The sequence below is a fragment of the Nicotiana tomentosiformis genome, chromosome 2 (assembly GCF_000390325.3).
Source record: "Nicotiana tomentosiformis chromosome 2, ASM39032v3, whole genome shotgun sequence".
Classification (NCBI taxonomy): domain Eukaryota; kingdom Viridiplantae; phylum Streptophyta; class Magnoliopsida; order Solanales; family Solanaceae; genus Nicotiana; species Nicotiana tomentosiformis.
The window spans coordinates 37,666,887-37,694,844 of record NC_090813.1 but is presented as its reverse complement, the minus strand read 5'-3'; the positions used below and the strand labels follow the sequence as shown (position 1 = coordinate 37,694,844).

The 27,958-nt window shown below is 38.7% G+C and overlaps 3 protein-coding genes across 8 annotated transcripts; all 3 read left to right on the top strand.

Moving 5' to 3' along the window:
• The first annotated feature begins 555 nt into the window (after positions 1-555).
• Positions 556-9,798, top strand: LOC104095412 (putative pentatricopeptide repeat-containing protein At4g17915). Of its 5 annotated transcripts, none has more exons than XM_070195168.1 (4): positions 556-890; positions 1,250-2,955; positions 3,107-3,154; positions 9,089-9,798. In XM_070195168.1, the coding sequence occupies exon 2, from the start codon at positions 1,276-1,278 to the stop codon at positions 2,656-2,658; it is 1,383 nt and encodes a 460-aa protein (XP_070051269.1). In that variant the 5' UTR covers positions 556-890; positions 1,250-1,275; the 3' UTR covers positions 2,659-2,955; positions 3,107-3,154; positions 9,089-9,798. The 5 variants fall into 5 exon arrangements, with proteins under 5 accessions (XP_070051269.1, XP_070051268.1, XP_070051267.1 ...); XM_070195167.1 differs by having other exon boundaries at positions 8,714-9,798; XM_070195166.1 differs by having other exon boundaries at positions 8,632-9,798.
• Positions 8,729-11,185, top strand: LOC138891454 (LEAF RUST 10 DISEASE-RESISTANCE LOCUS RECEPTOR-LIKE PROTEIN KINASE-like 1.4). Its single transcript, XM_070193142.1, has 4 exons — positions 8,729-9,462; positions 9,681-9,742; positions 10,629-10,732; positions 11,063-11,185. Exons 1-4 carry the CDS (start codon positions 8,729-8,731, stop codon positions 11,183-11,185), a joined length of 1,023 nt encoding a protein of 340 aa, XP_070049243.1.
• Positions 11,186-20,282: 9,097 nt separating this feature from the next.
• On the top strand, positions 20,283-27,819 carry LOC104094656 (uncharacterized). 2 transcript variants are annotated; one of them, XR_685963.4, is made up of 6 exons: positions 20,305-20,784; positions 21,743-21,779; positions 25,781-26,017; positions 26,101-26,148; positions 27,023-27,608; positions 27,718-27,819. XR_685963.4 is itself a non-coding variant. In XM_009600627.4 (5 exons), the coding sequence occupies exons 1-5, from the start codon at positions 20,489-20,491 to the stop codon at positions 27,422-27,424; spliced, it is 1,020 nt and encodes a 339-aa protein (XP_009598922.1). In that variant the 5' UTR covers positions 20,283-20,488; the 3' UTR covers positions 27,425-27,685. The 2 variants fall into 2 exon arrangements, 1 of the variants encoding a protein (XP_009598922.1); XM_009600627.4 differs by lacking the exon at positions 27,718-27,819 and having other exon boundaries at positions 20,283-20,784; positions 27,023-27,685.
• Positions 27,820-27,958: the final 139 nt, after the last annotated feature.

Sequence of the window (27,958 nt, the reverse complement as noted above, 5' to 3'; positions counted from 1 at the left end):
TTTAATACAGTTTTAGCGTATATATTTGATGCACTATACCTATCTGTCTTTTCAACTTCAAGTATAACACATCTAATATATGCGCTACATTTGTACTTTGACCGCCTTTTGAAAATTAGGTATAACACATGTATTTCATGCGCTATACCTTAACGACACGTTAGCGCATGTAATTCATGCGTTATACATAAAATGATCACCAAATATTTTTTCACCTATTTTTATACTTTGAGTCCAAAAAACAACAACAATTTGATTGCCTCAATTATATTACGTGAATACTTTTTATTTTTTTAATTTTAACCTTCACCTTTTAGGAACTTTGAAACAAAATTTTTGGAGGATAACACTTTTATCATTTAGTTTTTTTATGGTATAACTAATTCTTATAAATAAAAGCTCACCAAACATAAATTAAATAACTTCACATATCCCCTAATTATTTTCTCTTTCCATGAACAAGTAACGAGCCCTTAAATTATAAAATATATTTACAAATTTGATCCAAAGTTAGTATTTCCATGTAAAACTAACGGTGCAAAAAAATAATGCGCATAGCAACATAGCCATCGCCCATCCTCCCGTCGATGACATGCTCATTCCCAAATCTGGAAATACTAACTGTGGACCAAACTTGTTCACTTTTTGATACTTTAAGGATGTAATTGACCTTTAGGCATACTTTAGGATGTTTTCTGTTAAAACTCGTCGAAAGTCTTTTGAAATTTTCAGGTGGTGTTGCTACCGGCAGTAATTGATGTTCAGAAACTGCAAAGAGAGTTGTTTGAAATTTCTTCTCATTTCTTGCTCGATAGCCACCTGGTTAAGGCTATTGATTATTTTTGACCCATTTTTTCTGCTCCATTGAAACAGAGTTCATTGTATTTAAGGTATTTATTCTTTCCAGTTATGGGTTATTCTTGCGTGCCAATAGGTGATTTTGTGTTTAGAATTTTGTATTTTCATATGCATTGATCATTTTATGCATTTTATATGTTCTCATCAGAATAAATAATTTAGAATAACGGATTTCAAACAGCGATTTCATATTTGCACTGTGTCATTTCAGCTTGAATAGAAAGAATGCTTATTGTAAAGGAAGATGCTATTCTTTTGTACTTTATAAAAGCGTTCGATATCTGCGAAGTATTTGTCTGATACTTTTTAGGTCAAAAATATACTTACTATTCTTCAAAAAATTCTTAATTTTTCTCGAAAAATGCTTTCTTTTGTTCGAAAAATGCTTCAGATATCAGGTTTAAACTGTTGGATTAGATGTGGAGCATCAAAGATAAATTATCAACAAGGTTAATGAATGTTTGCGTGGCATCTCTTTGTAAAGCCAAACAATTGGAGAAAGCTGAAGCTGTTATAGTTGATGGCATAAGAATTGGAGTACAACCAGATGTTGTCACTTACAACACATTGATTGCTGCATATTGCCGCTTTGTTGGCATAGATGCTGGTTATTCCGTTCTTCATAGGATGAAGGAGGCTGGAATTAACCCTAATGTTATTACATATAACTCTTTGATTGCTGGAGCTACAAGATATTGCCTGTTATCTCCATGTCTCGATCTGTTTGATGAAATGCTTGAGATGAGTATTCTTCCTGATATTTGGAGTTACAACACATTAATGCATTGCTTCTTTAAAGTGGGAAAGCCAGATGAAGCGTACAGGGTTTTTCAAGATATTCTTTTAAAAGATATTTCTGTTCATCCTGCAACATTCAATATTCTAATTAACGGTCTTTGTATGAATGGATATACGGAGAATGCCCTAATGTTATTTAGGAGCTTAAAGCGTCATGGATTTATCCCTCAGTTAGTAACTTACAACATTCTTATTCATGGGTTGTGCAAGTCAAGACGAGGAAAAGCTGCAAGAGAGTTCCTCACCGAATTGGTCGAATGGGGTCATATCCCGAATGCCATCACTTATACGACAATAATGAAATGTTGCTTCAGATGTAAACAATTTGAAGAAGGCCTTAAAATTTTTGTGGAGATGAGAAGGAAAGGATATACGTATGATGCCTTTGCTTACTGTACAGTCGCAAGTATGTTACTTAAAACTGGGAGGATAACTGAGGCCCGCGAGTACCTGGGCTATATTATTACAAGTGGCTTTAGCCTTGATACTGTGTCTTTTAATACCATTGTTAATCTATATTGTAAGGAAGGTCAGCTGGATAATGCTTATAGGTTGTTATACGAGGCAGAAAAAGAAGGTTTGGAATCTGACAAGTACACCCACGCTATCTTGATTGATGGCTTGTGCAGGACTGGCAATTTCAAAGAGGCCCTGCAACATTTGAACGGTATGAGTATGATGGGTTTTGATTCTAACTTGGTCGCATGGAATTCTTTTATCAACGGGTTGTGTAAAGCTGGTCACTTTGATCATGCTTTGCAGATGTTTGAGTCAATGGATGTGAAAGATTCTGTTACTTACTCTACCATAGTGCACGGTCTTTGCAAAGCTGGGAGGTTTCGTGCTGCATCTAAGTTACTACTATCGTGTATTAGAGGTGGCATGAGAATTCTTAAATCAGACAAACGATTTGTTGTTGATGGTCTTCGTAGTTCTGGACTTTCGCAGGAAGCAAGGAAGGTCCAGTCTAAAATTCGATTGGCTAAGATACTGCATTATTAATAAGGAATGTGATCAACTCTGTCACTGAAGTTTTAACTTTATTTGATTGGCTAAGGTTCTGCATTATAATGATTTGTGGAAGCTGAAAAACCTTAGAATTTAAAGTGGCTTTAAAGTTTAAACATCTGCATCTTGTGCTGGCAAGAGCCAAGAATTCATCTTCCAAATTGGAATTTCCCATATCTCCCGCCAAAGCTTGTGAATTTGTGATTCGAAATTGTCAGTATGGGAAGCTGAACTGAAAAACACCTCCATTCTATTCCCTCAAATTTTTCTACGTTGGCTTTAGTACCGCAGGTTTTGTTCCTAAATTCAACTTGAGATGTTGTTCTATTTTCTCCGTCCAATTTCACTAATAAACCCTTATACTAAGTTAGGGTTATCAAGACTACTTTTTTTCTTTTCAGTTTTACTGTTTTTTTTCTAATTTTTTGAAATTTGGTTTCAGATAGAGACGCTCTATGTGAAGCTCTACAGCAAATATACGAAGATCAAGGTTTTTGGGTTTTTCCTTAACCATTTCTGTTTATTTTTATTGCTGCTGAGTGAAAAAAGTTAGTGTCTTTCCTGTTTACTATTATTGATTTGCGAGACCTTAAAATTTCAGTTGATGAATCTTTAGTTCATGGTCTAAAACATTGCTTGTTCTAGTTCTACAGATTGCATGGCCATGTTGATAGGTGGTCTATCCATGTTTAGAGGGTTCTTTCTAATCTCATCCTATTGCATGAGTAGATGCTAGAGGCATTTGATTCAATGGATACACCTAATAAAACACATTATGCAATTACTTGCTGTTAGTTTACAGCATGTATATAGTGTAGTATTGTCCCACATTGGTAGAAGAGTAGTATGTCCTTGTATAGTATAGCTATAAATAAGGACCTCTTGTATTGTATTGTTCATCTAATATCAATAACATATTTTCTCCCGTGCCTTCTCACATGGTATCAGAGCAATTGTGAGAGACTTATCGCTGTGCATAAATTCCAGCGATTCCGGGAAAGAGAAATCGTTGTGCATAAATTCCAGCAATTCCGGGAAAGAGAAATCAGTACTTTTTTAAGGCTGTTTTCTATCTGCTTCATTTCTGTCAGTGTTGTGCAAAATCCAACACTACCACAAGAGTCGTCACTGTCCGGCGACCAAACCCCAGTGAAAAACTCCGGCAGCAGCCTCCTCACGCGCCTCCACGCGCCACCAGAAGCTCACGCGCGTGAGCTCACGCGCCGGCGCGTACGACCACTTCCGGCCATTTTTTGAAAATCTTCCTTCAGAACAGTTGGGTCGCCTGGTAATTCCAATCCTACCCCTACTGTTTTCATTTCATTCCGACAACTTTGAGTTTTTTTCCGGCAGCTACAGTACTATTCCGACAGCTACAGTAGATTCCGGCAGCTACAGTATTTCAGTTTTCTGTTTCTGTGTTTCCGTACACTGTTTCAGTGGATTACAATTGATTCTTTCTCCTATTTGGTAATAATTTGCAACAATGTCTTTGGGATTTGATGCTTTTGGGTCTAGAAACATGAGTTCTGGAAATTCTAGTGCTATTATTACCTCGGAATCTTTAATGGGAGGTTCAAACTACTTAGCTTGGGCTTCATCTGTCGAGTTATGGTGTAGAGGTCAAGGTGTTCAAGATCATCTAATCAAACAGTCTAGCGATGGAGATGAAAAGGCAATAGCACTTTGGGCAAAAATCGATGCTCAGTTATGTAGCATCTTGTGGCGATCTATTGATTCCAAGTTGATGCCCTTGTTTCGTCCATTCCAGACATGTTATTTGGTTTGGGCAAAGGCACGCACCTTATACACTAATGACATATCTCGCTTCTATGATGTGATATCACGGATGACAAACTTAAAGAAGCAGGAATTGGATATGTCTACTTACTTGGGTCAAGTACAGGCAGTCATGGAGGAATTTGAGAAGTTGATGCCAGTTTCGGCTAGTGTGGAAAAACAACAAGAGCAGCGACAGAAGATGTTTCTCGTTCTTACCCTCGCTGGACTTCCTAATGATCTTGATTCAGTACGCGACCAGATTTTGGCTAGTCCGTCTGTCCCGACAGTTGATGAATTATTCTCTCGATTACTCCGCCTTGCTGCAGCACCAAGTCCACCAGTAAGTTCATCACAGATACTTGATTCCTCTGTTCTTGCATCCCAGGCAATGTATGTTCGGGCATCTCAAACTATGGAGCATAGACGAGGAGGAGGTCGTTTTGGAAGATCTAGACCCAAGTGTTCTTATTGTCACAAACTTGGACACACTCGTGAAATGTGTTATTCCTTACACGGTCGTCCACCCAAAAATGCTTACATTGCTCAGACCGAGACTCCAGGTAACCAAGGATTTTCTTTATCTAAAGAAGAATATAATGAGCTCCTTCAGTATCGAGCAAGTAAGCAGATATCTCCACAAGTAGCCTCAGTTGCTCAGACTGATACTTCTGTTTCTGGTAATCCTTTTGCTTGTGTTTCCCAGTCTAGCACTCTTGGCCCATGGGTCATGGACTCCGGCGCTTCTGATCACATCTCTGGTAATATATCACTTTTGTCAAATATTGTATATTCACAGTCTCTTCCCACTGTTACTTTAGCCAATGGATGTCAAACTAAGGCAAAAGGAGTTGGACAAGCTAATCCCTTGTCTTCTATCACCCTAGATTCCGTTCTTTATGTCCCTGGCTGTCCTTTTAGTCTTGCATCTGTTAGTCGTTTGACTCGTGCCCTCCATTGTGGTATATACTTTATTGACGATTCTTTTATTATGCAGGACCGCAGTACGGGACAGACAATTGGTACAGGACGTGAATCAGAAGGCCTTTACTACCTTAACTCACTCAGTCCTTCCACAACATGTCTAGTTACAGATTCTCCAGATCTAATCCACAGACGTTTAGGACATCCGAGTTTATCCAAACTTCAGAAGATGGTGCCTAGTTTATCTAGTTTGTCTACATTAGATTGTGAGTCGTGTCAACTTGGGAAACATACCCGAGCCTCCTTTTCGCGTAGTGTTGAGAGTCATGCAGAGTCTGTCTTCTCCTTAGTTCATTCTGATATATGGGGTCCTAGTAGAGTCAGTTCATCCTTGGGATTTCGTTACTTTGTCAGTTTCATTGATGATTATTCAAGATGTACTTGGCTTTTCTTAATGAAAGATCGTTCTGAGTTATTTTCTATATTCCAGAGTTTCTGTGCTGAAATCAAAAACCAATTTGGTGTTTCTATTCGCATTTTTCGCAGTGATAATGCCTTAGAATATTTATTTTCTCAATTTCAGCAGTTTATGACTTCTCAGGGAATTATTCATCAGACATCTTGTCCTTATACCCCTCAGCAAAATGGGGTTGCTGAGAGAAAGAATAGGCACCTTATTGAGACTGCTCGCACACTTCTAATTGAATCTCGTGTTCCGTTGCGTTTTTGGGGCGATGCAGTTCTCACAGCTTGTTATTTGATTAATCGGATGCCTTCATCTCCCATCAAGAATCAGATTCCGCATTCAGTATTGTTTCCCCAGTCACCCTTATACTCTCTTCCACCTCGTGTTTTTGGGAGCACGTGTTTTGTTCATAACTTAGCCCCTGGGAAAGATAAGTTAGCTCCCCGTACTCTCAAGTGTGTCTTCCTTGGTTATTCTCGTGTTCAGAAGGGATATCGTTGTTATTCTCCAGATCTTCGTAGGTACCTTATGTCAGCTGACGTCACATTTTTTGAGTCTAAACCTTTCTTTACCTCTGCTGACCACCATGATATATCTGAGGTCTTACCTATACCGACCTTTGAGGAGTTTACTATAGCTCCTCCTCCACCTTCGACCACAGAGTTTTCATCCATACCAACCGTTGAGGAGTCTAGTGTTGTTCCCCCTAGTTCCCCGGCCACAGGAACACCACTCTTGACTTATCATCGTCGTTTGCGTCCTCCATCAGGCCCAACTGGTTCTCGTCCTGCACCTGACCCTGCTCCTGCTGCGGACCCTGCTCCTAGTACACCGATTGCACTTCGAAAAGGTATAAGGACCACACTTAACCCTAATCCTCATTATGTCGGTTTGAGCTATCATCGTCTGTCATCTCCCCATTATGCTTTTATATCTTCTTTGTCCTCAGTTTCCATCCCTAAGTCTACAGGTGAAGCGTTGTCTCATCCAGGATGGCGCCAGGCTATGAGTGACGAGATGTCTGCTTTACATACAAGTGGTACTTGGGAGCTTGTTCCTCTTCCCTCAGGTAAATCTACTGTTGGTTGTCGTTGGGTTTATGCAGTCAAAGTTGGTCCCGATGGACAGATTGATCGACTTAAGGCCCGTCTTGTTGCCAAAGGATATACTCAGATATTTGGGCTCGATTACAGTGATACCTTCTCTCCCGTGGCTAAAGTGGCTTCAGTCCGCCTTTTTCTATCCATGGCTGCGGTTCGTCATTGGCCCCTCTATCAGCTGGACATTAAAAATGCCTTTCTTCACGGTGATCTTGAGGATGAGGTTTATATGGAGCAACCACCTGGTTTTGTTGCTCAGGGGGAGTCTCGTGGCCTTGTATGTCGCTTGCGTCGGTCACTTTATGGTCTAAAGCAGTCTCCTCGAGCCTGGTTTGGTAAGTTCAGCACGGTTATCCAGGAGTTTGGCATGATTCGTAGTGAAGCTGATCACTCTGTGTTTTATCGGCACTCTGCTTCAAGTCTCTGTATTTATCTGGTAGTCTATGTTGATGATATTGTTATTACTGGCAATGATCAGGATGGTATTACCAATCTGAAGCAGCATCTCTTCCAGCACTTCCAAACTAAGGATCTAGGCAGATTGAAGTACTTTCTAGGTATTGAGGTTGCCCAGTCTAGCTCAGGTATTGTTATTTCTCAAAGAAAATATGCTTTAGACATTCTTGAGGAGACGGGGATGATAGGTTGCAGACCTGTTGACACTCCGATGGATCCGAATTCTAAACTTATGCCAGGACAGGGGGAGCCGCTTAGCGATCCTGCAAGCTATAGGCGGCTGGTTGGAAAATTAAATTATCTCACAGTGACTAGACCCGACATTTCTTATCCTGTAAGTGTTGTAAGTCAGTTTATGAATTCTCCCTGTGATAGTCACTGGGATGCAGTTGTCCACATTATTCGATATATAAAATCGGCTCCAGGCAAGGGTTACTCTTTGAGGATCGAGGTCATGAGCAGATCATTGGATACTCAGATGCTGATTGGGCAGGATCACCTTCTGATAGACGTTCTACGTCTGGATATTGTGTTTTAGTAGGAGGAAATTTGGTGTCCTGGAAGAGCAAGAAACAGAATGTAGTTGCTCGGTCTAGTGCAGAAGCAGAATATCGAGCAATGGCTATGGCAACATGTGAGCTAGTCTGGACCAAACAATTGCTCAAGGAGTTGAAATTTGGTGAAATCAGTCGGATGGAACTTGTGTGCGATAATCAAGCTGCCCTTCATATTGCATCAAATCCGGTGTTCCATGAGAGAACTAAACACATTGAGATTGATTGTCACTTCGTCAGAGAAAAGATACTTTCAGGAGAGATTGCTACAAAGTTTGTGAGGTCGAATGATCAACTTGCAGATATTTTCACCAAGTCTCTCACTGGTCCTCGTATTGGTTATATATGTAACAAGCTCGGTACATATGATTTGTATGCACCTGCTTGAGGGGGAGTGTTAGTTTACAGCATGTATATAGTGTAGTATTGTCCCACATTGGTAGAAGAGTAGTATGTCCTTGTATAGTATAGCTATAAATAAGGACCTCTTGTATTGTATTGTTCATCTAATATCAATAACATATTTTCTCCCGTGCCTTCTCACACTTGCTAACACAAAAGTGAACTAGGAACAAAGTGTAAGGCAATGTGATTTACTAAAATTGTTATGATTAGTTTGTAGATTTCCATGGTATGTTTTTTCAGGTATCCCTAGGTCTTCTTCTGACAGTGTGCTTCTTCCTTATAGTTTGTGCTTTTCAGATCTATTATTTTGCCATACCTCCATTCATCTCACCACAGTTTTGTGCTTGTATGAGAACAATTTCAAGCATGTAGAGCAGTTCATGAATGAAGTTGTGATTTTAACTAAGCTCCGCCACCAGCACCTCGTGACATTATACGGGTGCACATCAAAACGAAGCCGAGATTTACTGCTTGTTTATGAGTACATATCAAACGTGACAGTGGCAGATCATCTGCATGGAAATCGGGCCAAATCTGGTTTACTCTCTTGGCCTGTCCGAATGAACATAGCCATTGAGACTGCTGATGCTCAGGCTTATCTCCACTCCTCAATTATAATACACCGTGATGTCAAAACCAACAACATTCTATTAGACAATGATTTCCATGTGAAAGTTTTTGATTTTGGGCTATCAAGATTGTTCCCAAATAATGTCACACATGTCTCTACTGCTCCACAGGGTACACCAGGCTACGTTGATTCTGAGTACTACCAATGTTACCAGCTGACCAAAAAGAGTGATGTCTATAGTTTTGGGGTGGTCTTGATAGAGCTGATCTCATCATTACAAGCTGTGGATACCAACAGGCACCACCATGATATTAATTTGGCTAATATGGCTGTCAACAAAATCCAAACTCAATCAGTACATGAATTAGTTGATCCAAGTCTTGGATTCATGACAAACAGCTCTGTGAGGAGGATGACTACATTAGTCGCTGAGTCAGCTTTCCGATGTCTGCAACAAGAAAGGGATATGAGACCTTCAATGCAAGAAGTGCTGAAGACTCTGAGAGGCATCCAGAATGGGGAGTCAATGCACACAAGGCTGAGGTCTTGACATTGTGGTAGATGATGTTGGGCTCCTAAAGGGCTCGGGTTCCCCTTCCTCACCATATTCCAGTGGATGAACTATCATTTTCAGGTAGGTCGATTTTATTGCCTAGATGAAGAAGCAATTACTATTTTGACACTAGTGATTAATGTCATGGTTCCGTTAGAATCTCCCGTCTTTGATGGACACTTAATTCCTTATTTTTGCTTTGATGTAGTTATCTTGGTATACTACGATATGGTCTCTGGGAGATTATCTACTGCTGTTCGCATAAGGAATGTAAATATTGAATGGAGCTGCCAACATTCTAGTATATATGCGCTGTAACTTTTATGCTGCCAGGGGGTGAAGTTTATGAAACACGTGGCTGGTAGTCTGGTACATCTATACCTGATTGCTTACCTTGCTATGCATTCCAGTAATTCGCTTTTTTAAGTTATAGCTATTACATTTTACTAATTCAAAGATTATATCTTGAAGGTAATTTTGTCTTTTTTCATGGAAAGTAGTCCGTTCGTTATTGAGCATGAAGTAAACCACTATCTTTAACCGTTGGAGCCCTGAATTCAACTGTTGTTTGTTACTATGAGATATCACATTGCAAGAACAAAATTTGATTTCCTGAGGACATAACCAACCTCATTAAGCTTGCAATGTCTCTTTTTCTCTTCCTTGTTCTCATGAATTCTGACCTACTTAGCTATATGTGGAATTTGAGCACCATCTCACTCCTTGGGGGCGCACTTCAAGAAATTCAGAGCACGTATCTTCTTTTTTTCTTGGCTAAAACGTTATTCCTCTGTAAATTCTACTGGGAGGCCATGTCAATTTCTTTGGTCCTGATTTGTGCAGTCCTGGCGGATGAAAACGAGAAGAGGATTTCCTAAAGTTAAAGTTACTTGTGTAATTTTCTTAGAAATCCTTGGCTTATCTAGGGTTCTTTTGACAAGTATGCAAAAAATTTCTATATGAAAGCTATATTTGAAGAACTCATAATTGCCACATCTTTAATTATATTTGCAGACAACAAGGAAAAATCAATTAGTTGAGGAGCGAAATGGCATCAATGGGGTGTGCACTCTTGAGAAAGGCTTGTCCAATTGAATAAAGATAATGAAAAGAGATACACCTGTGTACTTCACCTGTCTACTCTCTGACTGTGTAGCACATATTCTAGTTTATGTATTAAATGAGCTCTGGTTTTACTTTTCTGACCATTGGACAATATCCTTCAGCCTGCTTGCTGTAGAAGAAATGTTGACAATTCAGGTTTTTCCCAACTGTTAGTTATTGTTTTGAGTCTGCAATGTCTCTTCTCTTATGTAACTATTGTTAATTTACAGCATGTATATAGTGTAGTATTGTCCCACATTGGTAGAGGAGTAGTATGTCCTTGTATAGTATAGCTATAAATAAGGACCTCTTGTGTAGTATTATTCATTCATTCAATATATCAATAACATATTTTCTCCCGTGCCTTCTCACATGGTATCAGAGCAATTGTGAGAGACTTATCGCTGTGCATAAATTCCAGCGATTCCGGGAAAGAGAAATCAGTATTTTTTTAAGGTTGTTTTCTATCTGCTTCATTTCTGTCAGCGTTGTGCAAAATCCAACACTACCACAAGAGTCGTCACTGTCCGGCGACCAAACCCCAGTGAACAACTCCGGCAGAAGCAGCCTCACGCGCCTCCACGCGCCACCAGAAGCTCACGCGCGTGAGCTCACGCGCCGGCGCGTACGACCACTTCCGGCCATTTTTTGAAAATCTTCCTTCAGAACAGTTGGGTCGCCTGGTAATTCCGATCCTACCCCTACTGTTTTCATTTCATTCCGACAACTTTGAGTTTTTTTCTGGTAGCTACAGTACTATTTCGACAGCTACAGTAGATTCCGGCAGCTACAGTATTTCAGTTTTCTGTTTCTGTGTTTCCGTACACTGTTTCAGTGGATTACAGTTGATTTTTTCTCCTATTTGGTAATAATTTGCAACAATGTCTTTGGGATTTGATGCTTTTGGGTCTAGAAACATGAGTTCTGGAAATTCTAGTGCTATTATTACCTCGGAATCTTTAATGGGAGGTTCAAACTACTTAGCTTGGGCTTCATCTGTCGAGTTATGGTGTAGAGGTCAAGGTGTTCAAGATCATCTAATCAAACAGTCTAGCGATGGAGATGAAAAGGCAATAGCACTTTGGGCAAAAATCGATGCTCAGTTATGTAGCATCTTGTGGCGATCTATTGATTCCAAGTTGATGCCCTTGTTTCGTCCATTCCAGACATGTTATTTGGTTTGGGCAAAGGCACGCACCTTATACACTAATGACATATCTCGCTTCTATGATGTGATATCACGGATGACAAACTTAAAGAAGCAGGAATTGGATATGTCTACTTACTTGGGTCAAGTACAGGCAGTCATGGAGGAATTTGAGAAGTTGATGCCAGTTTCGGCTAGTGTGGAAAAACAACAAGAGCAGCGACAGAAGATGTTTCTCGTTCTTACCCTCGCTGGACTTCCTAATGATCTTGATTCAGTACGCGACCAGATTTTGGCTAGTCCGTCTGTCCCGACAGTTGATGAATTATTCTCTCGATTACTCCGCCTTGCTGCAGCACCAAGTCCACCAGTAAGTTCATCACAGATACTTGATTCCTCTGTTCTTGCATCCCAGGCAATGTATGTTCGGGCATCTCAAACTATGGAGCATAGACGAGGAGGAGGTCGTTTTGGAAGATCTAGACCCAAGTGTTCTTATTGTCACAAACTTGGACACACTCGTGAAATGTGTTATTCCTTACACGGTCGTCCACCCAAAAATGCTTACATTGCTCAGACCGAGACTCCAGGTAACCAAGGATTTTCTTTATCTAAAGAAGAATATAATGAGCTCCTTCAGTATCGAGCAAGTAAGCAGATATCTCCACAAGTAGCCTCAGTTGCTCAGACTGATACTTCTGTTTCTGGTAATCCTTTTGCTTGTGTTTCCCAGTCTAGCACTCTTGGCCCATGGGTCATGGACTCCGGCGCTTCTGATCACATCTCTGGTAATATATCACTTTTGTCAAATATTGTATATTCACAGTCTCTTCCCACTGTTACTTTAGCCAATGGATGTCAAACTAAGGCAAAAGGAGTTGGACAAGCTAATCCCTTGTCTTCTATCACCCTAGATTCCGTTCTTTATGTCCCTGGCTGTCCTTTTAGTCTTGCATCTGTTAGTCGTTTGACTCGTGCCCTCCATTGTGGTATATACTTTATTGACGATTCTTTTATTATGCAGGACCGCAGTACGGGACAGACAATTGGTACAGGACGTGAATCAGAAGGCCTTTACTACCTTAACTCACTCAGTCCTTCCACAACATGTCTAGTTACAGATTCTCCAGATCTAATCCACAGACGTTTAGGACATCCGAGTTTATCCAAACTTCAGAAGATGGTGCCTAGTTTATCTAGTTTGTCTACATTAGATTGTGAGTCGTGTCAACTTGGGAAACATACCCGAGCCTCCTTTTCGCGTAGTGTTGAGAGTCATGCAGAGTCTGTCTTCTCCTTAGTTCATTCTGATATATGGGGTCCTAGTAGAGTCAGTTCATCCTTGGGATTTCGTTACTTTGTCAGTTTCATTGATGATTATTCAAGATGTACTTGGCTTTTCTTAATGAAAGATCGTTCTGAGTTATTTTCTATATTCCAGAGTTTCTGTGCTGAAATCAAAAACCAATTTGGTGTTTCTATTCGCATTTTTCGCAGTGATAATGCCTTAGAATATTTATTTTCTCAATTTCAGCAGTTTATGACTTCTCAGGGAATTATTCATCAGACATCTTGTCCTTATACCCCTCAGCAAAATGGGGTTGCTGAGAGAAAGAATAGGCACCTTATTGAGACTGCTCGCACACTTCTAATTGAATCTCGTGTTCCGTTGCGTTTTTGGGGCGATGCAGTTCTCACAGCTTGTTATTTGATTAATCGGATGCCTTCATCTCCCATCAAGAATCAGATTCCGCATTCAGTATTGTTTCCCCAGTCACCCTTATACTCTCTTCCACCTCGTGTTTTTGGGAGCACGTGTTTTGTTCATAACTTAGCCCCTGGGAAAGATAAGTTAGCTCCCCGTACTCTCAAGTGTGTCTTCCTTGGTTATTCTCGTGTTCAGAAGGGATATCGTTGTTATTCTCCAGATCTTCGTAGGTACCTTATGTCAGCTGACGTCACATTTTTTGAGTCTAAACCTTTCTTTACCTCTGCTGACCACCATGATATATCTGAGGTCTTACCTATACCGACCTTTGAGGAGTTTACTATAGCTCCTCCTCCACCTTCGATCACAGAGTTTTCATCCATACCAACCGTTGAGGAGTCTAGTGTTGTTCCCCTAGTTCCCCGGCCACAGGAACACCACTCTTGACTTATCATCGTCGTTTGCGTCCTCCATCAGGCCCAACTGGTTCTCGTCCTGCACCTGACCCTGCTCCTGCTGCGGACCCTGCTCCTAGTACACCGATTGCACTTCGGAAAGGTATAAGGACCACACTTAACCCTAATCCTCATTATGTCGGTTTGAGCTATCATCGTCTGTCATCTCCCCATTATGCTTTTATATCTTCTTTGTCCTCAGTTTCCATCCCTAAGTCTACAGGTGAAGCGTTGTCTCATCCAGGATGGCGCCAGGCTATGAGTGACGAGATGTCTGCTTTACATACAAGTGGTACTTGGGAGCTTGTTCCTCTTCCCTCAGGTAAATCTACTGTTGGTTGTCGTTGGGTTTATGCAGTCAAAGTTGGTCTCGATGGACAGATTGATCGATTTAAGGCCCGTCTTGTTGCTAAAGGATATACTCAGATATTTGGGCTCGATTACAGTGATACCTTCTCTCCCGTGGCTAAAGTGGCTTCAGTCCGCCTTTTTCTATCCATGGTTGCGGTTCGTCATTGGCCCCTCTATCAGCTGGACATTAAAAATGCCTTTCTTCATGGTGATCTTGAGGATGAGGTTTATATGGAGCAACCACCTGGTTTTGTTGCTCAGGGGGAGTCTCGTGGCCTTGTATGTCGCTTGCGTCGGTCACTTTATGGTCTAAAGCAGTCTCCTCGAGCCTGGTTTGGTAAGTTCAGCACGGTTATCCAGGAGTTTGGCATGATTCGTAGTGAAGCTGATCACTCTGTGTTTTATCGGCACTCTGCTTCAAGTCTCTGTATTTATCTGGTAGTCTATGTTGATGATATTGTTATTACTGGCAATGATCAGGATGGTATTACCAACCTGAAACAGCATCTCTTCCAGCACTTCCAAACTAAGGATCTAGGCAGATTGAAGTACTTTCTGGGTATTGAGGTTGCCCAGTCTAGCTCAGGTATTATTATTTCTCAAAGAAAATATGCTTTAGACATTCTTGAGGAGACGGGGATGATAGGTTGCAGACCTGTTGACACTCCGATGGATCCGAATTCTAAACTTATGCCAGGACAGGGGGAGCCGCTTAGCGATCCTGCAAACTATAGGCGGCTGGTTGGAAAATTAAATTATCTCACAGTGACTAGACCAGACATTTCCTATCCTGTGAGTGGGGTAAGTCAGTTTATGAATTCTCCCTGTGATAGTCATTGGGATGCAGTTGTCCGCATTATTCGATATATAAAATCGGCTCCAGGCAAAGGGTTACTCTTTGAGGATCGAGGTCATGAGCAGATCATTGGATACTCAGATGCTGATTGGGCAGGATCACCTTCTGATAGACGTTCTACGTCTGGATATTGTGTTTTAGTAGGAGGAAATTTGGTGTCCTGGAAGAGCAAGAAACAGAATGTAGTTGCTCGGTCTAGTGCAGAAGCAGAATATCGAGCAATGGCTATGGCAACATGTGAGCTAGTCTGGACCAAACAATTGCTCAAGGAGTTGAAATTTGGTGAAATCAGTCGGATGGAACTTGTGTGCGATAATCAAGCTGCCCTTCATATTGCATCAAATCCGGTGTTCCATGAGAGAACTAAACACATTGAGATTGATTGTCACTTCGTCAGAGAAAAGATACTTTCAGGAGAGATTGCTACAAAGTTTGTGAGGTCAAATGATCAACTTGCAGATATCTTCACCAAGTCTCTCACTGGTCCTCGTATTAGTTATATATGTAACAAGCTCGGTACATATGATTTGTATGCACCGGCTTGAGGGGGAGTGTTAATTTACAGCATGTATATAGTGTAGTATTGTCCCACATTGGTAGAGGAGTAGTATGTCCTTGTATAGTATAGCTATAAATAAGGACCTCTTGTGTAGTATTATTCATTCATTCAATATATCAATAACATATTTTCTCCCGTGCCTTCTCACAACTATCATTTGGATGAGATATTTTAAGTGATGGTGCAACTGACATCTGTCCAGGCACGTGCATCTTCCAAGACCTTGTTCAATGGCTAGTTGGTATGAAATTTTCTACTGTTGTGGAAAATGAAGATAATGCATATCAGCATTTCATGAGTCAAGTGGTAATTTCTGGATGAATTCTGTAGTCACGGATCTTGATTATTTTTATTCCTTTAGAAGCCCCTTTGTCTTCCTTACCACTTCCATTTTCTACCTAAGCTGCAGATATGTGATAACCCTGCTGAGATCTTTCATATTTGTAGAGGCACTTGGTCAAGTTTCAATAGTCATAGAAAATTTGCCTTATAGATGACTTGAGTTTTATTTGGCATAAACACGTAGGTTTTTAAAAAAATTAAATATCTGACCTTTAATAATTAACTACTCCGTAGTATATCCATTTACTTGTTTTTTCTTCTCCTGCTTTGCTATGATTTTCTTCTCTCAATAAACTGGAGGCTGAAATTTGAAGTTTGTATAAATTGAAAAGTTGGGAATAAGTCGTTATTATACACTTCTGGATACTGATCTTAATTAGTCTTGATCCACAAGAGTTGAGAGATAATGTGAACAACCACCTCAATTAATAGAAGTTAGTCATTTGAAACTTAAAGAAGTGCTCCCTAAAATTCAGAAACCTAGATGACATACAAGAAGTTAATCTTGTTTCCGATGAACAAGTCACGATGAGCAACTACTATCATATGTTTCGTGTTGTGGATTACAGAACAATGTAAACTTGCCCCATTATATTTAGTTTGATGCATAGAGGAAGTCCTTTACGATCGGAATTGAGCTCTGTGGTGTTTTCTTTTTTCATCTGTTCAGCATGCCTAGTCAATCCAGATTCTGGATATAGTAATTTCTTCATTGGTAACGGTTGCCCGCTGATGGAACTTAAATTCTGAAGGTCATTCTTTTGGTTTGTGCAGGATTTTGTTTTAGTTTGACACGGATAAAGAATGCATCAAAAGAACCAGAATTGGTGTACCATGTCGTCACTGGGGATTTTTGAGAGAGTGGTGTTCATCCCAAATATGTGTGCTGAAGCTTAGACACTGACATTGAACCCCTCCTAGTATGTTTCCAGCTCAGAACTTGATTTGATTTCTTATATATGATATGTATGTTCTATCCCAACTTATCTTGGAAACTCTAATCAATAGAAAATCTACTTTAGATATCAATATTTTGTTTTCTGCAAGTGAATTTAAAAGTTAAAGGTTAATGAGTGGTGTGGTGAATGGTGAATTGCAAAAGAATCAGATAGAAGAATGACATCAGCTATTGAGAAAATATAGGAAAAAGTATAGAAAAGGCAGGGTCCAGCGCCAAGGAAATGCCAAGTTATTTTTGGCAGAATACGGAAACAAGTCTCTTATAATAGTAGTTGCTCATCGTGACTTGTTTCTATGGCTTTAGGCATGGAAGGCGACTGATTGCTCTGCGCATTATTTATTGTGAAACATGGAGTGATTGTGGTGGTCCATTACTTTCCCATCATTCTTCTTTAAATCTTTCCCTTTCCCTTGCTTTCTCTCTCTCTCTTTAACTATCTCTTTGCAAATCTTTCTATATTCCCGTACCCTCGTCAAAATCTTTATACATAACATTATTTAGTCATGGTTAAGTGGTACTTATTTTATGTTAATTTATAAACCACTAAGGTTAAGTTAATTGATTTGACATAAATATCGAGTGCATATCTTTTATTCCCTTCTAAACTTAAAACATCAAAATTGGATACATTCAACATTCTCATGTTTGTTTTACTTTAGCGCTTATAGTTTTATAAAATAGTAGCAGGTCAAGTATTATAGGTGATTATATTCTTACCAAATAAAGAAATAGTTATAATTCAATTATGTATCATTCTCTTCATCACGTTCATTATAGTGAGTAGCTAAACATTATTCTCTTGATTATTCGGAGCTGTCGAGAGGACTAATTGCTATGGCTAGATACGTTGCGCGGTGTAGTTGTTTCTTTGCGTAGAAGATTGGCATTTTGCTAACCTTTTAACTTATTTCGATGATTCAATCATATCGGGCACTACTTCTTTACGTAATAAAAGTATGTTTCTTGGGTCTCTTTAAGGGAAAGACTTAGCCACCTCTTCCATCCGATTCCTTTTCAACTCCATACTAATAAACATTACGGAGGTGATAAATGTACTAAACAATGGGCATGTTGTTCTTGCTAATCTTATCTACTCTTGCGTCATTAATAAATCAGGAGAAGGACCTTCTACTTCGACATAATTTCAGACAAGAAAATGCAGTAGCTGATGCACTAGCTAAGGATGCCAAAAACCAAGAAAACAAGCAATATAAATTCGGAAGGACAAAACTGTTTGCTGAACCGCCATTTTTTGTGATGCAACAATTAACTACGGACAGGAGCGGGAATGCAACTCTTCAAAACAACTACCTACTATAGTTCGTAATATGCTTAGAACTCTAGGAAATCAAAATATTGTACGTGACACTCCAGTGAACAAGTAACACTACAGCTTGCAATATGTTAAACTCTTTTTAGTAAGTAATATATCCTGTTAGTGCTCAAAAAAAAAAAAAACTTTACCTTTTTTTTTTTTAAATTTTTTTTTTTTAAAACCCCTCCCAAAACATTACGTTAGCAGCACAAAAACAAAAGGTATTTTAGGTACTGCTTTTTCATTTGACTGACTGTTTTAACTTTAACTTGATGAAGAGTAAGTACACGCAAAAAATGAGAAAGAAAATGTCAAATTATCTGAAAAAGTGTACAGATGGGATTATATTGACGTGTTCCATTAACTCTCTCTCATTCTTCTGTTTGACCTAATCGGACAATCTTGATAATTGATGCTCTCCAATATAATAATGCTTTTTCATAGATACGTTGGCCCTTTGTCATTCCCTCTGCTAGCAAAAGAAAGGAAGAAAAGACTTTATCGTACAACATTTTCTCTTTGGCTGGATCTTCCAACTTGCCGCACCTATCTCATGCTTTTGGTCCGGACATTGTCAAGAATAACAACCTTCAATGAATATTCCTACCGAGATTTTAGCCCCTTTTTTTCCCTTAAAAAATGCTTTTTCCTAACAAGTATCAACATTTCTCTTTCTTTCTCGTTTTAGCCAGCTGCAAACATGTCTATGATACAGGGTGTCATGGTTCGGTTTGAGTCGATTTTTCCCTAAAAAAAAATCAAACAAAGTAAGTTAATTTTTTAAATATTGGAACCAAACCAAACCAATTAAATCGGTTTTTTATCGATTCGTTTTTTGTCGGTTTTTCGTTTTTTTGGTTATTTATCGGTTTTTTCTTAAATATGAGACATAAACTACCAAATGCATATTGCGACGACTACATTTTCAACGTAACACTATCAAACTAATTGCTCGTTGAGAAATCTATCATTTACCAAGATATATTGATGATAATTGACTCAAATAGTGATGAATAATTTAAGTACTCAATTAAAAATCGATTATCTTTAACATGAAATTAATTATTGTACTATGCAAAAGAAAACTATCAATCAAACTAGAATGAAAAGAATTAAATTATTATAATAATAAAGAACTGGACTAAAAATACAAATGACTAATATGTACCAAATTTCAGAAACTTTATATAAAAATATACATATATATAGGTGTAATAATAAATTTAAATAGCTATTTTTGTTCGATTTTTTTCGGTTATTTTTTTATTAAAACCAAAACCAAACCAAATTTGATCGGTTTTTAAAATTTAAAACCAAAACCAAACCAAACTTAAAAAGTATCGGTTTTTTTAGTTAATTTTTTTCGATTTTTCGGATTTTCATGAATACCACTACTATAATGTATGTATATATAAAACGTGAGGAATATATAATGTTTGGGAAATGACTATATTCTCGTCATAGTGGTTGGTATACCTTATTACAATGTTTTAGGTTGTCTTGAGCTATTTCTTTTTTTCTTTAAACAATCGGTGTTTGAAATTTAGTAGCCATACTGATTTGGATTCGCATTGCTTAAATTTGTTAAGGAAATAAATCGTTTCACGTCAAAAAGTTTTCCACCTCAAAGAATCCAAAAACTCAAACTAAAAACTTATAATTAAGGAGTAAAATCCCACCACACCTCTTATTGGTTTATCTTGGAGTTGTTGAAGTTACATAGGACTATTTCCGCTTCGTGTATTTGTACAACGGTCAAAATAATCAAAGCTTCGTTACCTTCTTCTGTTGTAGGTAATTCGTGGCAAGCAAATTCTAATTCAAAGCTCTCTAAAAAAATTCAAAGTTAATAATCACGCAGTCATCGTAAACTATTTATGCTTTTGTTTGAATAACTCTTTTTAAAAAAATGCAATTTATCATTTTTCGGACAGAATGTAGTACAGTATATTCTGGCACCCACAGCTATGAATGACTTTAAGGTCTTACATACTATAAAAAGTAGCCGTCAGTATTTTGTCGACATTTCTCACACAAAAAACACACACTAAAAAAAACATAAATCCGAAAACTCCAACGTTCTATAATATCCCTCCCCCATCTCTCCAACAACTTTCAGCTTTCCACGCGCCTCCCTTATCCTCCACGCGCCGCCCTGAAGAAGAAGATAAGAAAACGTGAGTTGCTTTTATGATTGGTGTAGTAGCATTAAGTTAAAATGGGGGGAGTGACTTCTTCTATCGCCGCTAAGTTCGCCTTCTTCCCACCAAATCCGCCGTCCTACACGGTGGTCGCCGACGACGGCCATCTCAGCATACCTGAGGTAGCGAGGAGGGATGAGGTAGACGTATTGAAACTTCGTACTCGCCGTGGAAATGAAATCGTAGCCGTTCATGTGAAGCATCCAAAGGCATCCGCTACTATGTTGTACTCTCATGGTAATGCGGCTGACTTGGGTCAGATGTTTGAACTCTTTGTTGAATTGAGCCTCCGTCTACGTGTCAATATCATCGGGTAATTAAAGCTTCCATTTTTAGCAGAATAATATCTGCTAATTAAGTACCTTTTTTTTTTCAAAATTTTTATCTAATTTGTTTTCTCTTTTATTTTTGTTATCTGATCTTAAGCTAAAGTTTATCTCTCTCTCTCTCTCTCTCTCTCTCTCTCTCTCTCTCTCTCTCTCTCTTTTCGGATTTCTATTTCTGTTTTAACTTTTTTTAGTTCTAATTTTCTGGAATCCTACTACTGGAAATACAGCTTGTGCAGTAACTGAGATTTTGTTCCAACTGTGGATCACTTTTTTCTTGAATAAGGATGAACTTAGAAATTATATGAATATGAAAGAAAAATACTTAAATTTTGGAGCCGAGCAAGGGGCGGAGCTAGGATTTCTGGGGATTCTAAATCTTTAAGTTATTATGTTCTAAATTAATAATTTGTACCTATTCAATAAATTTCTTAAGACAAATACGTGGTTCAGACCGAAACTACCGGGTTCGGCCAAATCCGTAGGTTCTACTTTCCCTCCGCCTTTGGAGCCAAGACATTTAATTGAGTACTAATAAGGAATCTAAGTAAAACAACATCATCAATTGTGAATTTTGTTGAGATGTAACAGCATTGAAGAAAGTTTGAGGAAATTGTTTGTTTTAATCTGTCGTGCATGCTACGGTCAAACACGTCTCTGGAACATATTTTCATGGGTATTCAATGTCTCAATCAGTATTGATGCTCTTTGCAGAGAATCTGGAATATAAGCACGGGTCTTCCTGATATCTTTTTGAGGAAGATACTCAGTAAAATGTTATGTTCATCAAAATTTTATGGATGAATCTCTCTCTCTCTCTCTAGTTTTATTTTAGAAATCATTTCTTGTGCTTCAATTCTTTTCTCTTGAATGTCAAATTAAATAGTAGGATTGTCATTTGATGTCTCAGACTCTCCTGACTTTCTCATATGGTTTCTTGTTTAGGTATGATTACTCTGGATACGGACAGTCAAGTGGAAAGGTTAGATACCTTCTTCCCTGGTCATATAATTGGCAGCTTCTTGTTTTCATTGTTCATAAACAAAGCTGGGACAAAGAGAAAAAACTTACTGCCTTCACCTGTTTCAGTTTGTTGTTTGTTTAATGACATGATTAGCAGGAAGAATATTGACTTCTGTTATGAAAACTCACTTTTTCGACCAGCTCTAGAACTTGCATTGATACTTGTTATTGGGGGAGTGTGATAGTAGAACTTTAATTTTTACCTTTTTGGACTTTTAGTTCGGATTGGGTAGTGTGAAGGAGATAATAGAAGGACCTGCCGAACATAGTTCCGTCTTTCCAGGTCTTCCTGAGTCAAAATTTCCCCATTCAATTGCATTCTGCTTGCTGAGCAGCCCCTCGACTTCCACTTAGTGCAAGGGAGACCAAGCAAGGGGATAAGTTCTTCCAACTGTTGAGTTTGCTATAAAAACGATGTAAATCGGCCTATGTTAAGTAAGGGGGAAGTAACTATTTTGAAGTGGTGTATGATGAGAAGACTAACAATAAGGGGAAGCGTAGGCTATCAAAGCTTTGGTTTAAGGTCCACTCGGTTATTAAAATTTCAATAAGATTAAAAGTTAAATGCTGCCAAGATATGGTAGAAGTCAGCCTTCAATCTCGTCCCTAAGCTATGTAATTGTTATATTAGTGTTGATTTATAAGTAGGCATTTCATATTTACTAAATTCTTCCGCAACTCTCATGTAAAGATTGAAGGATTTCTTTCTTAAATTTTTCGGTTTCACACTTTCTGTTGATTTCTTATTTATCAAAAGATAAAGTAAAAAAATTGGTGGAATATGTTGATAACCCCTTAAATTTGCATGTATATTTCATTGAGACACTCAAGCTAAAACATGTTCCAATTGAGCACCTGAACACATGATAAATTTTGTTTTTAACGGAGCGGATCTTTTATTTAACGGAGTGGGAGTTTGTTTTTAATTAATTGGGTTTTTTTAACTTGCTTGTCTTATTGTTGTTTATTATAGCTAGGGCTTATATCTGATGTGTATAATTAAAAGACATGGCATATTTTAAGTGGTTAACTTTTCCACGTACTGGGCGGTTGAGAACACGCACATAAGCTTTTACGTTTGACCCGAAAGTGTCCAAACACTTTATCATGTGTTCAAGTGCTCAATTGAAACATGTCTTAGTTCAAGGGTCTAAATGGAATATATTGACAAGTTTTGTCAATGTATTCCGCCAAAAGAATTTCTCTAGATTCCTTACATGAAATTGTAGCCTTAAAGCCCATGCAACAACAACAATAACATACCCAGTATAATCCCACATAGTGGGTTTTGGGGAGGGTAGTATGTACGCAGACCTTACCCCTACCTTGTGGAGGTAGAGATGTTGTTTCCAATAGACCCTCGGCTCAGGAAAGCATAAGCACCACAATAATAAAAAAGAAAAACAAGACCGGACAACACCGAGAAGCCATGTAAAAGTAGCATAAATAACAACAAGATAGTAAGATGATCGAAATGCAAAAAACGACAGGTAGTCAAAGAAACCTAATATTAACCAAATACGAGAGTACGTACTAATACTACCGGTATGAATAATCTAGACTACCTAACATATTATCCTAATCCTCGACCTCCACACCTTGTCAGTATTAGCAGTGAGATTGGCACTATTCTTGTTGTTTCATTTCCTTGGATCTCTGTCATTATTCATTGTATTATTTGTTTACACTGCCTTGTTACATTGTTGTTGCTATTGTTTCTCTATTGCTACAATTTTTTTTTTATGTTTTTGAGCCGAGGGTCTTTTGGAAACAACCTCTCTACCTTCATAGGTAGGGGTAAAGTCTCCCTACACACTACCCTCCCCATATCCCACTTGTGGGATTCCATTGGGTTGTTGTTGTTGTTGCATCGACCTCCACACCTTCCTATCAAGGGTCATGTCCTCGGTCAGCTGTAGCTGCGCCATGTCATGGCTAATCACCTCACCCCAACCTTTTTTCGGCCTACCTCTACCTCTCCTAAGGCCCTCCAATGTCAACCCCACACACCTCCTTACCGGGACGTCTGTGCTTCTCCTCATCACATATCCAAACCATCTAAGCCTTGCTTCTCGCATCTTGTCCTCAATAGGGGTCACACCCACCTTGTCCCGAATAATTTCATTCCTAATTCTATCTAACATAGTGTGCCCGCACATCCATCTCAACATCCTCATCTCTGCTACCTTCATTTTCTGGACATGGGAGCCTAAAGCCCATGGATGATGTCAATTTTATATCACCTCCCCTCCAGGCCTCATATTAATCATTTGACACCATTTATCACCCATGTTGCTACATGGTCTTAAACTTTGAACTCCTAAGATTCTCTGAAGCCAAATCTTACGTCAGAGAACAGATTACTTCTCTTCTATACTTGCCCCAGTAATTTGACACTGGCAGCTTGGACAAAGATATATGGTAATATTTCCGAGGCAAATCAGTCTCCAACTGATGCTAATAATGCAGAAGAATCATTTCCTAACCATACGTTTGGAGGTTACTTATGTTACTGGTGGGAGGTAGCAAGTATTCTGTGGAACTAGTCAAGGTGAGGGTAAACTGATCCGGAAACCACGGTTATCACAAAAAAAAGGTTTGGAGGTTTCCTATACTGTATTATTAGAGATAGGTTTTCATCTATTTGACAGCACCAGAAAGTCTATTTAGTATGGATATTGCTTGGGGCTTTGGTGATGTAGGAATAACCATAAAGACAATGGTTTTCTTTTCTGCGCTTGCAAATATACAAGGACTGTTCTGTACCTTCTTCGCAAGAACATACTAACATTGATTATTTAAGGTGCACTGATTATTCAGCAGTTATTTTAGAACACATCAAGTTCTTTCAGCACCACCTCATATGTTACCTAACCTTTAGCTCAGTTTCTCCTTTTTCATAACAACCACAAGTTGAAGCACCTTCTTACCAAACTAGTTTACGTAGTTGGGCCTGTGAAATCATCTGGACCCAGCAATGCACTTTTTGTGCTTAACTGCTAGTTTTGTTGTCTTAAAAGGGTAAAAGTCTCCTCCTTTGTTCCTCGAAAGGAATGCGTAAGGAGTAGTATTGGCAATGGACTTGTGTTTAGTCATTAACCCTCCCTCTAATGATTAATCTCTGACCAGTAACTGCTCTATTACAGAAGCTGTTTGACATTGGCTACCAATCAACTCTTAAACGCTTTAACGTACTTTTTGAAATTCTCAGGGAAGAGTTCTCTTACCCCATTTGTACAACGACAGTGATGTATCATTTAGTGAAACTTCCATGACAATCCGATTCTAGAAAATCTTTTAGGCCTAACTCTCTTCATTAAATCCATTACCCATATATGAGTGAAATATTCTTCTGTTTTTTGCATCTTCTTCTGTGCTTACTAGTGCCTCTGTCGTGTGTGATATGTTGCAAAACGTATCAGATGCCTTGATTTTCTTACCAGATTTCGGTAGACCTTTCAGTAAACTTTTTGTTGCCCATTAAGTATTTTTTTTGAGAGGATATTAATATTGCTTACCATCTATATTAAATGATAAGGTGAAAGACTTATGCCTTACCAAAGTTCAGATGATGCTGGAAGAGCTAAGGCCATTGAGGTTTCACCAATTTGGGTTGTACATTCTTAAAATTTATTCATGGGTTCCAAACCTGAATAAATTCTTTGCTTTTTACCCCATTTCTGTTTCTAGATGCTGTCAACCATCTAGGTGATTTGGGCATGTGGAACTTTCATTAAAATGTTGTTTTGGGCATTAAAACTTGTTTTTTTTTCTTTATGTAATTTTTTGGCTTAATGTCATTAACAAATTTGTATGAGACCTTGCGCAGATATATAAGAAAGTTTCAGTTTGAAATTCATTGCCTTTACAGGGAAATCGCGTGGGTTTCATATGAGTCTATTCTCTTGTTTGCTGATCACTGTTTAAATATATGATGAAATTATCCTTTCTCTGAAGCAGCCATCTGAATGTAATACGTACGCGGACATTGATGCAGTATATAAATGCCTAAAGGAGCAATATGGGGTCAAAGATGAACAGCTAATACTCTATGGTCAATCTGTTGGCAGTGGCCCAACCGTTGATCTTGCATCACGAGTACCCAATTTACGAGCTGTTGTCTTACATAGTCCAATATTGTCCGGTGTAAGAGTTTTGTACCCTGTCAAGCGGACATATTGGTTTGACATTTACAAGGTGAGATACTCTCAATGGTTATCAGTAATTATTTTTCCATCTCCACATATAAAATCTGATTTTGTTATTCCAATTTATTTCAGAATGTTGACAAGATTAGTGCCGTGAATTGTCCTGTTCTGGTCATTCATGTAAGCTTTCCTTCTTTCAAATGTTTAATCCCTCTATTTAATTTTGAATCTCTTTCAAATTCAATATACTTACAAAGACCTTGCAGTGGAGGTTGGTCTGGGGAAGGTGGTGGGGAAGCTATTCTTTTACTGGTTAACACAATTACTGTAGACCTTTCCGCGTTTATAGCGCCCAAAGGTTCTGCCTGTCTTGTGCGTTCAAGAATTAATAGATAATTTCTAAATGAATAGAAGACTCTCAATTGATTAGTCATAGTGTCATAAGGTTGTATAAATGTTCAGTGCAAAAGGCATGCAGCGGGACCACAGGATCTGATCTAGTAGGAGCTTGCCTGTTGGATCCCTGTGAACTGAGTTTGCAATAGGAAGTCCCGAAGAACTTTTACATGCGTGACATAAATTCTTCTGTTGATTATTGGAAATGTGAATAACCTGGTTTTGGATTAATAACAAATACTTATCATATTTGGGGGGGGGGGGGGTGGATGTACTTCAACTTCAGCTAACACTGATCATGTCGATAAGTTGCCAGGGTGTACTTTTCACAATCCAATAGGTTCTTAATTTCTGTTGACCGAAAGGATCAGCTGATGAATCTAGCCTACAGTTGATGGAACTATTTTTCTGGCAAACCTAATCTAATGAAAGACTTTTATAGGGTAATAATGCATTCCCAGCATATCAAATCAACTTTTCCACAAGGTTTCGTTCTGCATCAAGGATAGAATCTGATCCTAGAGTGACTTGCATCAAGGATAGAATCAAATCAACTTTTCCAATAGGTTTCATTTGAACATAACCTTTTAGTAGTTTTCCCAAGCTTCCCATCACTTTGAACCTTTTACTCAAGGGATTTTAACATTTACATGTATAGGGAACAGCGGATGAAGTTGTTGATTGCTCCCATGGAAAACAGCTGTGGGAGCTATGCAAGGAAAAATATGAACCTTTGTGGATAAATGGAGGTGGGCATTGCAATCTTGAACTTTACCCGGAGTACATCAAACATCTAAAGAAATTTGTTATTGGTCTTGGCAAACCAAAGCCTGCCCCTACTGGCTCCCAAAAAGCATCAACAGAGTCTGACAACCAGAGTAAACCTGCCGAAAGTTGCGCCACAGACACATTTGACCTGAAAACTGATCCTCCCGAAATTTCAAGGAACAGTTTGGACAGTCGACTTGAAAAGACTAAGAAGTCAAACAAACCCGAGAAGTCTCGGATGAGCACAGATCGTGTTGACAGGTTCAGGAGAAGAAAGGGATTAGTGTGGTAATTCCTTAAATACACAGGGAAAATACCTTTAATTAATCATCAGTAACCCGCCCAAGAAGGTAACATGTGCCTGTTTATGCAACAAGGGATGAGCCTCTAACTGCAGTCTCTGTGAGTGTAATTGTAGCTGTAAATGGTTGAGTTATCTGTGTCATCAAGAGATGAAGTGGTGACGGAAAAATAAGGTAAGTAATGCATCCCTTTTTCCCATGTATAATCAAATGTGACATTTTGACATGAAAAGCTTGTAGTTTTATACTCTTATGAGCTTCCATACTTGTATATTTGCAAAAGGCTATGCAAGATGTGCAACTGTAGTGGCAGAAACTCCTGGATGCATCATCACCAGTGTGTAACTGTTGGCTATGGATACTCGTTCCATAATTTCATCACAAAGTCTCCTCTGAACTCTCTCAAATATTAGCTGTGGCTTTTTAGCTACTGTCGTTGGAATTGTCTCAAAATTAGCCGCGTCTTATTTTTCTTTCTTTTCTCCTTTAGCTGTATTGTATTGAGGTCGGAATTTGCTCATGGT